The 15,764-nt window shown below is 53.7% G+C and overlaps 1 protein-coding gene across 1 annotated transcript in view; it reads right to left on the bottom strand.

Moving 5' to 3' along the window:
* The window catches only part of LOC147009621 (uncharacterized), a 36,322-nt gene that overhangs the window by 18,184 nt on the left and 2,374 nt on the right, over positions 1-15,764 (bottom strand). Inside the window, exons 2-3 of the mRNA XM_085861677.1 lie at positions 10,839-10,901; positions 10,486-10,539 (exon numbers count right to left, since the gene is read on the bottom strand). Coding sequence (XP_085717803.1) covers positions 10,486-10,539; positions 10,839-10,901 — 117 coding nt within the window. The remainder of the gene's footprint in view (positions 1-10,485; positions 10,540-10,838; positions 10,902-15,764) is intronic.

The following is a 15,764-nucleotide window of genomic DNA, read 5'->3' as shown; positions in this document are numbered from 1 at the left end:
AGACCCCAAAGACCCTTTCAACACTTCAGACACCTTTAGATCCCTTCACCTTCAAGACCTTTTATACCCTTTTGACCCCTACAACCTTTAAACATTTACACTCCTTATATGTTAGCACTATTTACACCCCTAACACCCTTCAGACAGATTAGAAAGCTTACACCCTTAAGTTTTAGACCACGTGGACCTTTTTACATGACAAATAAATAAAATATCACCAATATTACAAATAAATATGTACAAAAGAAATGTTTGTATTATGATTGGTGTAAATCATGACAACACAGCAAATCTGTGACGAAAATCTTTAACGACGTGTGGAGAGGCGAGCGTAGCGAGCCGATCCATGCCAGTTGTTTATAAATATAATCACATCCTACCAGACATTGACTGAAAATTAGTCACAAACACGACACCGAGACAGATAAATTTACTTTGATGTAGTGTTCATTCATTCATCGTCACCGTCAACAAGTCGTCAAGCTCGTCTCAAGTCTTTACGGCCAAAGCTCAAGTCAAGTCACAAATCACAAAATTTGCGACTTCAGTCCAAGTTGCCGACTCGAGTCGCCATCTCTGCGTCAAGGGATCGTGTCTGGTTGGTGTTGTGCATTCTTCACCCCCAAAAAAAAGAATATATTGTTGCGGATTCGCGCCCGCCGGCGTGCTGACGGCCACGTAACTTGAATCGCGGCACGTCGCCCACCGGACGGACAATCCAGTCGTGACCCTCTCGGACTAACGCCGGGAACCAGTCACGGGTGGACCTTTCAGTCTCACCGCGATCGTGCCAATCGGCCCCCGCGTGGGATAGGGTTGCTCGCCAAATTAGACCTACCTAAGTACCCACACGGAGGGTAGACCGGGCGATCGCACCTCGCCGCAGGTCGACTTCGGACACGGGCCACTTAAGCGACCCGTTCCGTACTATCGGGATAACCGAGCGGTGTTATTCATCGGCCTCGACGGTTCGATTAATTATCGGGCGTCTTAGCCCACGAGCAACCCTTTACGTGAAGCAAGATGGGGATTCAATGAAAGAAATGACGAAGCGAAGTGGGAAAACAGTTCAACAATAAGCACATTTATTTCGCGATGAACGGAAAGCACACATATACAATTCCACCAAAAGCACATGTAAAAGAAGAAGACAAAAAGCAAATGCAACAATGCAGATCTATCCGACTACCGGGCACACGGCAACACTTATACAATTTTACTTCACAGACGGCGCCGACAACACATATTCCCAAAGCAAAAGAAAAGAGAACCACCCTCCAGGATGAGGCGGGCCTGGGGCCGAGACCGTGTCGGGCCTACCCGTCTGATGATGAGACGCGGAGCGGCGGTGGTGCCTCAACTCCGCGGGCCTGGCGGACAGTGTCTGGTAGGGGGTGGGAAGGGGGCCCCCTTTTGTCGCACTATCTCAGTGCGGGGGGAAACAGGAGGGGGTTGCTGATGCTCGGGGAAAGGAGGATTTCACAAAATCTCGGGTCCCGCGACGAGCGTCTCCACCACGACCTCGGTCGCGCCGCCGGCCTCTCCCTCCGCAGTTCCCCGAATCCGTCGCGAGCACCCCCTCAACCGCCTTCGCCGCCGCCGCCTCTCCACAGCTCCGTCCTCTTCACTCCGACTCCTCTCTTGACTCGTCCCAACTCTTCACTGGCTCCGCGAACTCCCAACTGCGAACTGCAACTGCGAACTGCCAACTGCGAACTGCCCACTGCGAACTGCCCCCCCCCCGACTGACGAACGCAGTCGTTTTTATAAGCCCCGTGGCTTCGCTCTTTCATCTTTGACCCTCTGCCTCCGACCTTTCACCTCGCTCCCCATTGGCCCGAGGAAAAGTGGGCGTGAATGCTTTTTGATCCATGAATTTGCATATAGCGACCGCCCTCCAACGCCCTGGAGGCGGGGCCAAATCGCCCCTCGCTCACCGATTGGACGGAACAAAAGTGGGCGTGAGTCGTTTTTGATCCGTTTTTCTGCGGAAAGTCCGTGATGTTTTTGAACACGCTGCTCGGTGCGCGCCCCGCACGAGTCCAGCATCGGCGCCCACGAGTGGCGCAAGATGACGGTGATGCGATGGTGGCGAGTTGTGACGGTAAAGGTCGTGGCGGTTGTGGTGAAGCGGCGTTGTGATTGGTGGTTGTTGTGTGATGGCTGTTGAGACGTGATTGGTGGTGGTAATAATGGCGGCTGGTCCAAAATAAAGATAGTAAAAGAAAAACGGCTATCCTGAAGAGTCGCAGCCCTCATGAATGACATTTATTCCCTCTAGACAACGGGTTTGGGCCTAACTACACATATACTTACCGAGATATCTCACCTAAGGGACCTGAATGGTGGTTTGCGAATTTGGTCAACCACAACACTACCCCCTCCCCTTTTTACAGACTCGTCCCGAGTCGTCAAATTTTCGTGTGCCATCATATGTAGTTTTCCCCAAGTACATTTTACCTACGGATCCCTGAGTGCGACATTCATGGTATTCGTGTCCCCAAAATAAATAACCTAAGGGCTGAGTAACTACCTAAACAAACTCACTCACACGGACGACTTAAATAAAATTGCCGGCGCTAAGACAAACATGCCGGGGGCGCATTCATATTTACAGTACATCTTAACCTTAACTTACAAATTTTACACTAAACCATGGCCCAGGATCACTGAACTCTGCAAAAAGAAAGCAGTTAGCAGGGAGCCAGGCTGCTCGCATGCAGTCTCTGGCTCAAAACAATGCAGGTGACAGGGAACGTGGCCGGCTGCTCACACGCAGTCCAAGGCCTTCCCTTTTGAACTGAACGCAGTGAACCACAACGGTGCATGGGCCGCACAAACGTAGTCTCCGTGCCAGCTCAAGTGGCACACGCAATGAACACAACGAATGGATGGATGAACGGTTTGAACTGAACGCAGTGAACCACAACGGTGCATGGGCTGCACAATGCAGTCTCCGTGCCAGCTCAAGTGGCACACACAATGAACACAACGAATGGATGGATGAACACAAACACGGTGCACGGGCCGCCACTGCAGGCCCGTGTTGTAGCTGCTAACAGGGCAGTTCTTGCAGCTTGCAAACTGTTGCCTTGCGGATCCTGGCGCACATGGAAATGAACAGGGGGGGGGGGGTTAAAGCAAAATTGAACGGGGCTGGTGAACGTGGGCAGTGGGCATGGCATGGCAAAGGCAGCAGGCAAACACAGCCCGCAGAAGAAGGCCGCTGCAGGCAAACACAGCTGGCAGACGAACTGGCCGGCACAGGCCTTGAAGAAAAACAGCCAGCCGGCAGATGAGGTGGGCCGGCACAGGCCTTGCAGCACCACAGCTGCAGACGATCCGGCCGGCACAGGCCTTGCAGCAAAACAACCAGCAGATGAAGTGGCCGGCACAGGCCTTGCAGCACAGCAGCTGCAGACGATCCAGCCGGCACAGGCCTTGCAGCACAGCAGCTGCAGATGAAGTTGGCCAGCCTTTGCCGTTCCGTGGAGGTTGGTGGAGGGAGTGCGGTGGTGCTGGCCACTTGGAAGGCGAGCTCGGACCTACCTACCTGTCTCCCTCCCACCTATCGCCTTTGCCTGTCACTGTACATACCCACTCCCTTAATTTGTCAAACCCCAATTTAGCCCCAACTTATTTTTTTATTTTTACTTCCCCACTATAAATCGTCCCCTAACCCCCTTTATCGTCCTTGTTCGGCTAACCTGTCCTGTCACCTAGCCTACTCCCAACCCCGACATTCCCTTCCCGGAGGGGAATAAGGGAGAGCTAACGTCCTGTGTCGAGGCCCAACTCAAGCCTCAGAATGGCCTCCCCAGAGTTCAGCGATCTAACCCAACGTGGGTCCAGCGGCCCACAACGAGAGCGAGGGGATGGATGGTGCGGAGGGGTACACTTCCTAATCTACCCTAACCATTTTACTGTTAAACTACCCCGGGGCTTTCAACAAGCGCCTCTCGCTTAAACTATTGGTTCTAACAACCCAGATTCCCGTCGCCTGTGTTGGTGTCCTCACAATTTCGGGCCTCGCCCCCCAATTTTCTCTCCGTGCCCTCACACGGTCTCATGGCTGGGACACGTGGCCCCCTTTGGCAGGCACGACCCTCTGCCGATTCTCCGACTATGGCACCCCCGGGCACTACACTGCCTCCGAGCCTACCAGCTCCTTAACACCGGGGAGTGCCCCCCATGGCACCTCCCCTGAAACGCACACGTGGCAGGCTGGCTTCCCAGGCCCCTTTCCGAGGGTCACCCGTGCCCACAACACTGCCCACGCGGCTAATGGCGCCCCGGGCCCCCGCACCAAGCAGGTGCACCCGTGCCCACGACGCTATCCCGGCCCCCCATGGGCCCTTGGCCTACCACGGCCGACTAGCCTAGTGCCCGGGGTACCCACTCAGCGATACTCACCTTTCGCAGCCATGCTCCCAAGCCCGTCAACAGGGCTCCTGCACCCCTCCAAATGGGTTTCGAGCCTACATTCCCACCAACAGCAAAACGACCTCCATTTTTCAATTTAACTAACCCCCAAACTCACTCTACACTGACCCCGGGGTCCCTTGGGCGGGAGTCACTCCTCCCCCCAATCACTCATCGCACCATGCATTCCCCATTCGCTCCACTCACACAGACCCGCTGGCCTCACTCACTCATCATGTACTCACCTCACAACTCACCAACTCTTCAACACACTCACCGCTGAACTCTGCCATTCTTCTGACTACATCCCCTAACTAACTCGTGCTCCCACGTCGTCCCTTAAACTATAGCACGTTCCATTTAACACTACGTAGCTAAACTACGTCCCCTCTACACATCCACAAGTCTGTCACTGTCTCCAAATAAATCATTTTATTTCCCAAGCTAAAGCTCCCTAAATCCCTCTACCGAATCCATTCCACGGACTCCATGAGGACTTACCCCTGCCCCATGAAGTCGGTCTAACTAAGCTAACCCTTCCCCCTAACTAGTTTCCATCCTGTGCCCTGGGTCAAGGGGGTCTTCCACCCCTTGCCCAGGAATCCTGTGACCCGAAAGTGAGGCTTGTTTTTTTTTATGCGCAGCACGAGCGCGGCAACTCGCGCACTTTGCACCTGCCCGTGACGTCATGCAGCTGCACGTGTTCCTCGTCCCTCCTTGGACGGTACCATCCGGCAGGGATACCCCTCCTTCCGGATTCCAACCCCACGTGCAGCCATGACGTCACCGTGCGCATAAAAAAAACACAAGCCCCACGTCGCGAGGGGTTCCCCACGCGAACACATGTGCTCTGCCCGTTGGAGCTTAACACACACGATCGCGTGGAGAACCCGTCCGGTCCAAATCCGAAATCCTGCCTAAACTTTGTCCGTCCGCGGGATCGGCAAATCCACCGCATGCGTTTCCGGACCGGGACTTCACTCTCGCAAGCGAGCACGTGGTGGTCTCGTGCGTTGCACAGCACGGACCTCGTGCTCACTGCTGGGTGAACCCGGCACGGTCCCCGAAACAACTACAGCCGCTACTCGGCTTTCTTTCCTCACATGTCGCCGTCGTCGCCATTCCACACACGCACTCCCGCGTGTTACGACGCTCACACTCCATTCCATTACATTCACACCGGGAGACGCGGCTGCGTGCTCCCGCATGCCAACCGACATCTCCCTCACATACCGCTCTCTCACACACACGGTCTCCCTTGCACTCGGCCGTTCACTCACGCATGCCATCTCCCTCGCACACGTGGCTCCACGCACTCGCGGCCTTTCACTCACTCGTGCCTCACTCATACACGCGGGGGAACTCACCCGCGGTTCCTCATCCACACACCGTCCCTCACTCACACACGCGGGGGCACTCACCCGCGGTGCCTCAGCCACACTGGCCGTTTCATCCACACACACGGCCTCTTCCACACACGGTGCCTCATCTACACACGGGGTGCTGGGAAGCACGTACCCTGGCACCATCGCCACCACACCACTCACACACGGGGTCGCTTCCACACACGGGGACGCACTCACACCTTGCACCACACACACAGGGACAACCACACTGGGGATTCGTGTCCCCACAAGGGTCTCCGGGGCCTCTATACCCCCCAAGCTCTCCGTGCACCCGTCCACAGCACTCGTCCCCTCAACCTCGCAAAGCACGACCGAACCCACCTGGTCGTGACTCGCCTCAAGGGGGCATACTCCCTCCCCTCGTTCCTGGAGGAGGCCATCCAGGTGCTCGCACTGGGTCCCCACACGCTCCGCGAGCTCACCCCCATTATCCTCCACTACCTCCGTGTGTGTGTGTGTGTGCGTCACTTACCCCGTCTTCATCGTGTAGTCTTCCCTCTATTTTTTCTGTCTCCCGTGTCTCTGCCAACTCTTCACCCTTTACCTCCCTTGTCTCAACTATTATTTCCGTTGTCATCACCTCGTGTCTCGTCTCACACGTTTTGGTCTCCCCATTTAATTTTTCCCTTTCGGTCATCGTCACGACCCTCGCCCAACACGCCCCCCGAATTATTTTGTCACCCGCCTCCACCGCGGGCCTGTCAGCGTTGCACCCCCACCCAGCTCGTTCGTTCCTACACGTGGAGTCGCCATTTTTATCTCCCTGGTCACGGCCTTCATGCCCGCCTGCAGGCATCGGCCCATGTTCTGCGTCTCACCCCGTAGCTCTTTCATTTCCTCCTTCATGTTTGCATTTATCTTCCGTGTATTCGCATCCATCCTTGCTGTCATTTCCGCTAGCATGGCGCATAGCTGGGCCATGTCGGGTGCGCTTGAGTGAGCCGTTTCGGCAGGGGTTGGGGAAGGGTTTTGGTGGAGAGGGGGAGGGGAGGTGTCATGCACCGCGGCCGCTGCCGCACCCATTTCGGGCTCTGGGTTCAGTTGGGCGAGTTCGTTTTCCTGTACAACCAACATTTCCTGCACGGGGATTTCATCCTGAGCCATGGATTCTACACATTCTACATCCATTTCTAATACCCCCGGCTCCCGCTCGCCTTGAGACGCCATCTTGCTTCTCTTAAAGGGTTAATTTAGCTCGCTCGTAATTTGGAGGGAATCGGGGGTCGCTCCTCTCACCCCTGGACCGATTCCCGTGAATTTAATTGGAGACAGGACAGCCCGTTTTCCCGTTCTCCGTTACCAGTGCTGCGAGGAGGGCGATGAGTTTATATCGCACGACCTGACACCAGTGTTGCGGATTCGCGCCCGCCGGCGTGCTGACGGCCACGTAACTCGAATCGCGGCACGTCGCCCACCGGACGGACAATCCAGTCGTGACCCTCTCGGACTAACGCCAGGAACCAGTCACGGGTGGACCTTTCGGTCTCACCGCGATCGTGCCAATCGGCCCCCGCGTGGGATAGGGTTGCTCGCCAAATTCGACCTACCTAAGTACCCACACGGAGGGTAGACCGGGCGATCGCACCTCGCCGCAGTTCGACTTCGGACACGGGCCACTTAAGCGACCCGTTCCGTACTATCGGGATAACCGAGCGGTGTTATTCGTCGGCCTCGACGGTTCGATTAATTATCGGGCGTCTTAGCCCACGACCAACCCTTTACGTGAAGCAAGATGGGGATTCAATGAAAGAAATGACGAAGCAAAGCGGGAAAACAGTTCAACAATAAGCACATTTATTTCGCGATGAACGGAAAGCACACATATACAATTCCACCAAAAGCACATGTAAAAGAAGACAAAAAGCAAATGCAACAATGCAGATCTATCCGACTACCGGGCACTCGGCAACACTTATACAATTTTACTTCACAGACGGCGCCGACAACACATATTCCCAAAGCAAAAGAAAAGAGAACCACCCTCCAGGATGAGGGGGGAAGGCGGGCCTGGGGCCGAGACCGTGTCGGGCCTACCCGTCTGATGATGAGACGCGGAGCGGCGGTGGTGCCTCAACTCCGCGGGCCTCGCGGACAGTGTCTGGTAGGGGGTGGGAAGGGGGCCCCCTTTTGTCGCACTATCTCAGCACGGGGGGAAACAGGAGGGGGTTGCTGATGCTCGGGGAAAGGAGGATTTCACAAAATCTCGGGTCCCGCGACGAGCGTCTCCACCACGACCTCGGTCGCGCCGCCGGCCTCTCCCTCCGCAGTTCCCCGAATCCGTCGCGAGCACCCCCTCAACCGCCTTCGCCGCCGCCGCCTCTCCACAGCTCCGTCCTCTTCACTCCGACTCCTCTCTTGACTCGTCCCAACTCTTCACTGGCTCCGCGAACTCCCAACTGCGAACTGCAACTGCGAACTGCCAACTGCGAACTGCCAACTGTGAACTGCCCACTGCGAACTGCCCCCCCGACTGACGAACGCAGTCGTTTTTATAAGCCCCGTGGCTTCGCTCTTTCATCTTTGACCCTATGCCTCCGACCTTTCACCTCGCTCCCCATTGGCCCGAGGAAAAGTGGGCGTGAATGCTTTTTGATCCATGAATTTGCATATAGCGACCGCCCTCCAACGCCCTGGAGGCGGGGCCAAATCGCCCCTCGCTCACCGATTGGACGGAACAAAAGTGGGCGTGAGTCGTTTTTGATCCGTTTTTCTGCGGAAAGTCCGTGATGTTTTTGAACACGCTGCTCGGTGCGCGCCCCGCACGAATCCAGCATCGGCGCCCACGAGTGGCGCAAGATGACGGTGATGCGATGGTGGCGAGTTGTGACGGTAAAGGTCGTGGCGGTTGTGGTGAAGCGGCGTTGTGGTTGGTGGTTGTTGTGTGATGGCTGTTGAGACGTGGTTGGTGGTGGTAATAATGGCGGCTGGTCCAAAATAAAGATAGTAAAAGAAAAACGGCTATCCTGAAGAGTCGCAGCCCTCATGAATGACATTTATTCCCTCTAGACAACGGGTTTGGGCCTAACTACACATATACTTACCGAGATATCTCACCTAAGGGACCTGAATGGTGGTTTGCGAATTTGGTCAACCACAACAATATATTTTCAACATCCTGCTGTTTGTTTGTGTGTGAGCAGGATATCTCAAAAAAGTTATAGATGGATTTGACGAAACTTGGTGGACAGGTTGGGTGTGTGACAAGTCGACCTTGATTTGCTTTTGGTGAAGATTAGATCCGGATACGAGAATTTTTTAATGATTCTTCACCATTGAGTGATATGGCCAAAAACGATCGACTGTACAGCACATCTCAAAACGTTATGGACGGATTCAGATGAAACTTGGTGGGTGTGTGACAAGGAAGAATTGTTTCCATTTTGGTCAAGATCCAGAAAAGATAATTTTTTCAGTGATTCTTCACCATTGAGAGATGGGGCCAAAAACTACATACAGGTTGAGGACCCCTTACCCAGCAAGCGTGGTGATTTGGCAGCTGCAGACAAGGTGTGAGCGACCATGGACAAGGCGTGAGTGGTCGAGGACAAGGCCTGGATGGCGTGGACAACATTTGCGAGGCAGCGAACATTTGGGCAGCTGCGCACAATGTGTGGGCGGCAGAGGACAACATTTGCGAGGCTACGGACAAGGTGTGGGTGACCACGGATAAGGTGTAGGAGGCCGCGGACAATGGGTGGGAGACCACTGAGAAGGGCCAGTCGGCCGCGGACGATTACCTGACCACAGATAAGGTGTGGGTGGCCGTGAACAAGGTGCGGGAGGCCGTGGATGATGTTTGCGAGGCCACGGACAATGTGCAGTTGGTCGCGGACAATGATTACATGGCTGCCGACAAGTTGTGGGCGGCAGCGGACAAGGTGTTGGCAGCCATGGACAAGTTGCATTTGGTTGCGGACTCAGAGTAATTGGCCGTGGACAAGGTGTGGGTGGCTGCAGACAAGACATGAGCAACCGTGGACAAGGCCTGGGCAGCCGCAGACAAGGTGTGGGCGGCCATTAATGGCCACGGACAACATTTGTGACGCCGCGGCTGAGGACAAGGGGTGGTCAGGGTATAGCATAAACACAATTATGCACATAAAACAACAGAGCACAATGTGGTGATGCTGAATCAGACGATGAGCAACGCCACTTCCGTGGCTACATGTTTGAACTGTGGATTAACTTTTCAATATTGCAATTCACTCTTCAGAAGACTTGCGAATAATTAACTTTTCATCATGAAAGGGTTAAAAATTGTAGGACCGTGGATTTTTTTTTATATAATTCTGCCGGTTTTGGGTCTTTTCAATTTTTGGGTTGCCGGATAAAGGGTCCCTTGCCTGTATGGAATATTATTTCAAAAACTTATAGATGGGTTATGACAAAACGAGGTGGATGAGTTGGTTCGGTGACAAGAACCAGCCGATTTGATATTGGTTCAGGTCCAGATGCAGATCCGGCCTCTCGGTGGATACAAAACATAAACTGTTCAGCCTGGCGGGGGGTATGCGCTCTACCGAGTACTGCTCTTATTTGAGATATGGTTTACCCAAATGTGGAAGGTTTCGCTGACATGATGTCATGAGCTGGACTCCAATGGAGGTTGCTGAGCGAGAGGTAAACACACTACATTAACAATTTCTTGAAGACTTACTTTTCACGGGACAATCCACAAGTTCAGGATCCACCTTCAGGTTCAAATCATAATCTGTAACAACAAATGACATCTCGTCACATCTTACAGTTATGTCCGTTATCAGCATTGCTCGTCGGTGAATGACCGTTTCCATCACATCCATCAAGGAATGTGCTTTTTACTCCAAGCACGTCAACAAACGTTGTAGCATGTCCATGCAAAAATTGATTTTCAGGTTCTTCTCTCAGTCTGTGGGTGAGTCATGACAAGGCCTCAGGAAAGCATCACAACATTGACGGAATAATTTCCCATCCAATATGCACCTATCATCGTCTGTAAATGTACGTGCATAATGTAGTTGTGGTTCAGACCTTCGACTTGTGAAGCCAAAGCATCCATAAACTCGGACTCCACCTTCACTTTCACAATGAAATCTGCAAACAAATTAGTTCATGAAACGTGATGTCCATGATGAAACATTTCTAATAAGGAAAAACATCAATCTGTTTCCAAAACAACTGTTACCATTTTCATTCTCTGAAATTGTCACGTACAACCTCTGGATACAGTCAGCGAAGCGACGGGTTACATTTGCTAGTCCACTATAAAATGGACAAGGTGTGTGTGAGTGCGTGTCATGTTTTTGTGGAGTTATACTGGAGCTTTCTGATGTGGAATTGACACACCGAAATTATAACTGTGATCTCCTGAGTTGATAAAGCCAATTAACTACGAAAATAAATCAGTTTGAATTCCCATGTTTCAAACGCACGCCGTGTTCAGGTGTATAAATACAGGAGAACAGCTTCATCGGTCCTTCCGCAGACTGGCATTGCATTCACCAAATAGATTTTAAAAAATAAAACTGCAGCAAAGCATACATTAATTAATACTAACAACAATAATAATAGTCATATAATTTGGCAACAGTAACGAACGGATAATCTCCACCCTGATCCAAGCACATCTCAGCTTGGTAAAAAGTAAAGTAAATAAATAAATAACAGCCTTTTTACAGCCATTTTTGTCTGCTGAGCAGGGGTGAGCTTTTTACGGGCTCCATGCAATCATGGTTCCCTTCTTGAAGCAATGTTTTTATGGCCGATGCTCTTCCTGACGCCAACCCTGGTCACGTCTTACGACACGCAGGGATATGGTACACCGGGTCATACACCGGGACCAGTACACTGGTACTCATTTCATCGACCTTGGAAGGATGACAGGCTGAGTCAACCCCCTGGTGTTAATTCAGTGGTAAATGGGACTCAAACTCAGGACCCTCGGATCTCAAGCCAGCCACCCTAACCACTAACCACTAAGCCAAACCCGAACAGCAACCCTAACCACTAAGCCAGCACCAGCCTTGGTGAAAAGTTTAAAGGAAGATATAAATGCTCTAAGAGTACAGCAAGCAGCTATGTTACAAGGTCTTGAAGACCAATTAACATTTATCCAATGGACGAATGGGCCCACATGTTTAATAAAAGATGAACCCGAACAAAGAAGGATGATGGATGATGGATGATGGATGATGGATGATGGATGATGGATGATGGATGAACACATGGGTGCGCCAGGGCGTGGTTAAGCAGTCATGTGACCCGCCCATGCTCCGATGCTGTGCTGTGTTGTACTTGTGTCAGAATTAAACCTGTTCCCACTAGAGAACATTGTACTTTACGGTAATTCTACATATCGACGGTTCCCTGTGCCAGTGCGCATGCGCAGCCTGACCCGGAGCCAGGGATGTTGTGGGTGTTTCAACCTGTTCAATACTTGTTTGATTATTGTCGTTCCACGCTAATAAAGTGGTCGAACAAATTGAACTCTGTTCTTATTTATAATCAAACAACTTGATGCAGTCGAGTGAAGATCGTCGGTGCTGAGGAGGACGCGACTGGGTGAAAACGGACCACGAGAACGTCGACAGTGAGTTTGGATTTCTCGGGTTCTGTACCCAATCTTCGCCCCCAGGACACTGTACACACGTGTGCATCACCGAACATAGAACGTTTACTCCAGAATAACTGTTCCTATGGCGCCGGTGGAAGCAGAGTGCCCGATCGAGGGTTGTGACTATATGGCTACACACGCAGAGGCGGCAGTGGTGGCCGCCATGTTGAGTATACACGCCACTGTGCACGCGCCGCCCCCAGGGCGGCGAGCTTGAATGCCAAGATGGAGAAACTCAAGCGTCCCTCCATAGCACTGGCCGGAACGGGCGAGGCCTGGTCGTACTTCATGCCCGCTGGGGCGAATACAAAACAGGTACTGCTTGTCGGACCCGACATAGTCGCGCAGCTACTGGAGTGCTGTGAGGAGGAGCTGAGAAAGGACCTCACTCGCGCGGCGGGTAGGAGCCTCGTGGGCAGCGATGAAGAAGACGTCCTCGCCGCCATGAAGGCGCTCGCCGTCCGGACGGAGAACACGATGGTAGCTCGAGTGGCCCTGTCTAACATGCGGCAGGGACACGAGGAGCCCGTCCGGTCGTTCCACGCCCGCATCAAGGGGCAGGCGGACACGTGCAAGTATGAAATGAAGTGCACCAAGGCGGGGTGCGATCAGGTCAACGACTTCACGGAAGAGATATTGCGCAACGTGGTTGCCCGTGGCATCGCGGACCAAGCAATACAACTTGACCTACTCGGTGAGAAGAACCAGGACATGCCATTAAAGGACATGATAGAGTATATCGAGGCCAAAGAGTCTGGAAACGCTCGGCATCGCGCCTGCTTGACACTCAGAGCACGGACGCGATCAGTAGTTCGTATCGGCGGGGAAAGCGACAGGACGTCCACGCCAGAGTAGGAGCCAGGCCGGAAAAACGGAAGGCCAAGCCCGAAGGAGTATGCATCTACTGCGGCGAGGTGGGCCACGGCAAAACGCCTCAATGGCGCGCCAGACGCGCCGAGTGCCCCGGATACGGTAAAAAGTGCCGGAAGTGTGACCGCCAGAATCACCTCGACAAGGCGTGCCTGGGCGGCCGATCGGCAAGACCCCCATCTAAGGAGACCGACGGGATGTACGACGAGCAGACGGCAGCCTTCGTCGAGCTATGCACGGTCACCATGGCCAGCACAGAGGACGAAATGCGCACGCTTCCCCTCGCTCACCACCTGTACGATGATATGTGCGATAAGTGGATGAAACGCATATCCGACCCGCAGCCATACGTCAACCTCACTCTCACCAACAAGCGCGAGGATTACAAAGCGCTGGGTTTTAACCTCCTGAAACACACCGACGCGGTAACCCTACCCGCTATGGCAGACACGGGGTGCCAGAGCTGCCTGATCGGCATTAAAGTCGTCCAACAAATGGGCCTGAGTACCGAGGACCTCATACCTGTATCCATGACCATGAAGGCCGCAAACAACAGAGGAATTCGTATCCTCGGAGCCGTGGTAGTCAGATTCGCCGGTAACAGTGACGACGCTCGGAGATTGGAGACGCGCCAAATCGCGTATGTGACGGACTCTTCAGACCGCATATTCCTCTCCCGCGCGGCCTGCATGGACCTGGGAATGATCTCGGACAGATTCCCGACACTCGGAGAGGTGAATCTGACGACCTCGGAATTGTGCGACTGCCCGCGACGCGCGGAGCCGCCGACCAAGCCGACCGCACTCCCCATGCCAGCGACCGAGGCCAACAGAGAGGCACTACAGTCACATTTACTCAGGATGTATGCTCAGAGCACATTCAACACGTGCCCACACCAGCCACTACCGAGAATGACCGGCCCGCCACTACGTCTTATGCTCAGTGAGAACGCGACACCGGTTGCCCATCACACTCCCATCTCCGTGGCCATACATTGGCAAGATGAGGTAAAAGCAGGCCTCGACCAGGACGTTCGGCTCGGCGTGTTGGAGGAAGTACCCGTCGGCACGCCGGTGACATGGTGTCACCGCATGGTAATTTGCGCGAAAAAGAATGGCAAGCCGCGACGCACCGTCGACTTTCAGGCCTTGAACAAGCATGCGTTCCGCGAGACCCACCACACCCAATCCCCGTTCCACCAGGCGAGACGCGTACCTAACGGGAAGCGCAAGACAGTATTCGACGCATGGAACGGTTACCATAGCGTCCGCCTACACGAGGACGACCGCCACAAGACGACCTTCATCACTCCATGGGGGCGCTACCGGTACCTATCTGCCCCACAAGGGTATATGGCATCGGGGGACGGTTACTCACGACGATACGATGAGATCGTCGCGGACATTGGTAACAAGACCAAGTGCGTAGATGACACGCTCCTATGGTCAGACACGATTGAGGGGAGCTACTTCCAGGCGGTCCAATGGCTGGATATATGCGGCCGGAATGGAATCATCCTCAACCCGGAGAAGTTTGTCTTCAGCGCACCCACGGTGGACTTCGCGGGCTTCACCATCACCATGACCGACGTGCGACCGTGCAGCCGCTACCTGGAAGCAATCCACGATTTCCCACAACCGCGTAACATCACCGACGTCAGATCGTGGTTCGGGCTTGTCAACCAGGTGGCATACGCCTTTAGTATGGCCGAACGAATGCAGCCATTCCGGAAGCTCCTGAAAAGTGGAGAACGCTTCCAGTGGTCCATGGAGTTAGAGGACATATTCCGCGAGTCGAAAGACGTGATCGTACAAGAAATCGAACACGGTGTCCGCATATTTGACAAAACTAAGCCAACATGCATCGCCACGGACTGGTCGAAGGAGGGAATCGGATTCTGGTTGCTTCAAAAGCACTGCCGATGCGTGCCAGTTAGACCATTCTGCTGCACTGATGGATGGAAAATAACCCTGGTCGGCAGCAGATTTACACACGCGGCAGAATCCAGATACGCGCCCATAGAGGGCGAGGCTCGCAGTCGCGGACGCCTTGGACAAAGCGCGCTACTTCGTACTGGGCTGCGAGAACCTGATCGTTGCGGTAGACCACAAACCACTGCTGAAACTCCTTTCGGACAGAGCACTTTGACGACATACCCAACCCCCGCCTCAGGAACCTCAAGGAGAAGACCCTGCGTTATCGCTTCCGCATCATACATATCCCGGGAATGAAGAACAAGGCGGCAGATGCCATGTCGCGCAGGCCAGTTGGCACCACGCGACCTCCACTCATGAACCTTCCAGATGACAATGCCACCATAGCGACCCACCTCCAACCAAGCACGCACACCGACGTCCTGTCCCTCCTACGCCAAACTGAGCCGGAGTATGACGACGACGTCGAGGACAACCCTGGCATGGTGTGCCGCGGGCCTCGAATCATTGCGATCAGTAACATGGGATCGCGTCAGGGAA

Source organism: Eptatretus burgeri, chromosome 17, assembly GCF_056783735.1.
Source record: "Eptatretus burgeri isolate ZD-2024b chromosome 17, Ebu_testis_v1, whole genome shotgun sequence".
Taxonomy (NCBI): Eukaryota; Metazoa; Chordata; class Myxini; order Myxiniformes; family Myxinidae; genus Eptatretus; species Eptatretus burgeri.
The sequence above is the reverse complement of the archived record's forward strand: the minus strand, read 5'-3'. Positions and strand labels throughout refer to the sequence as shown.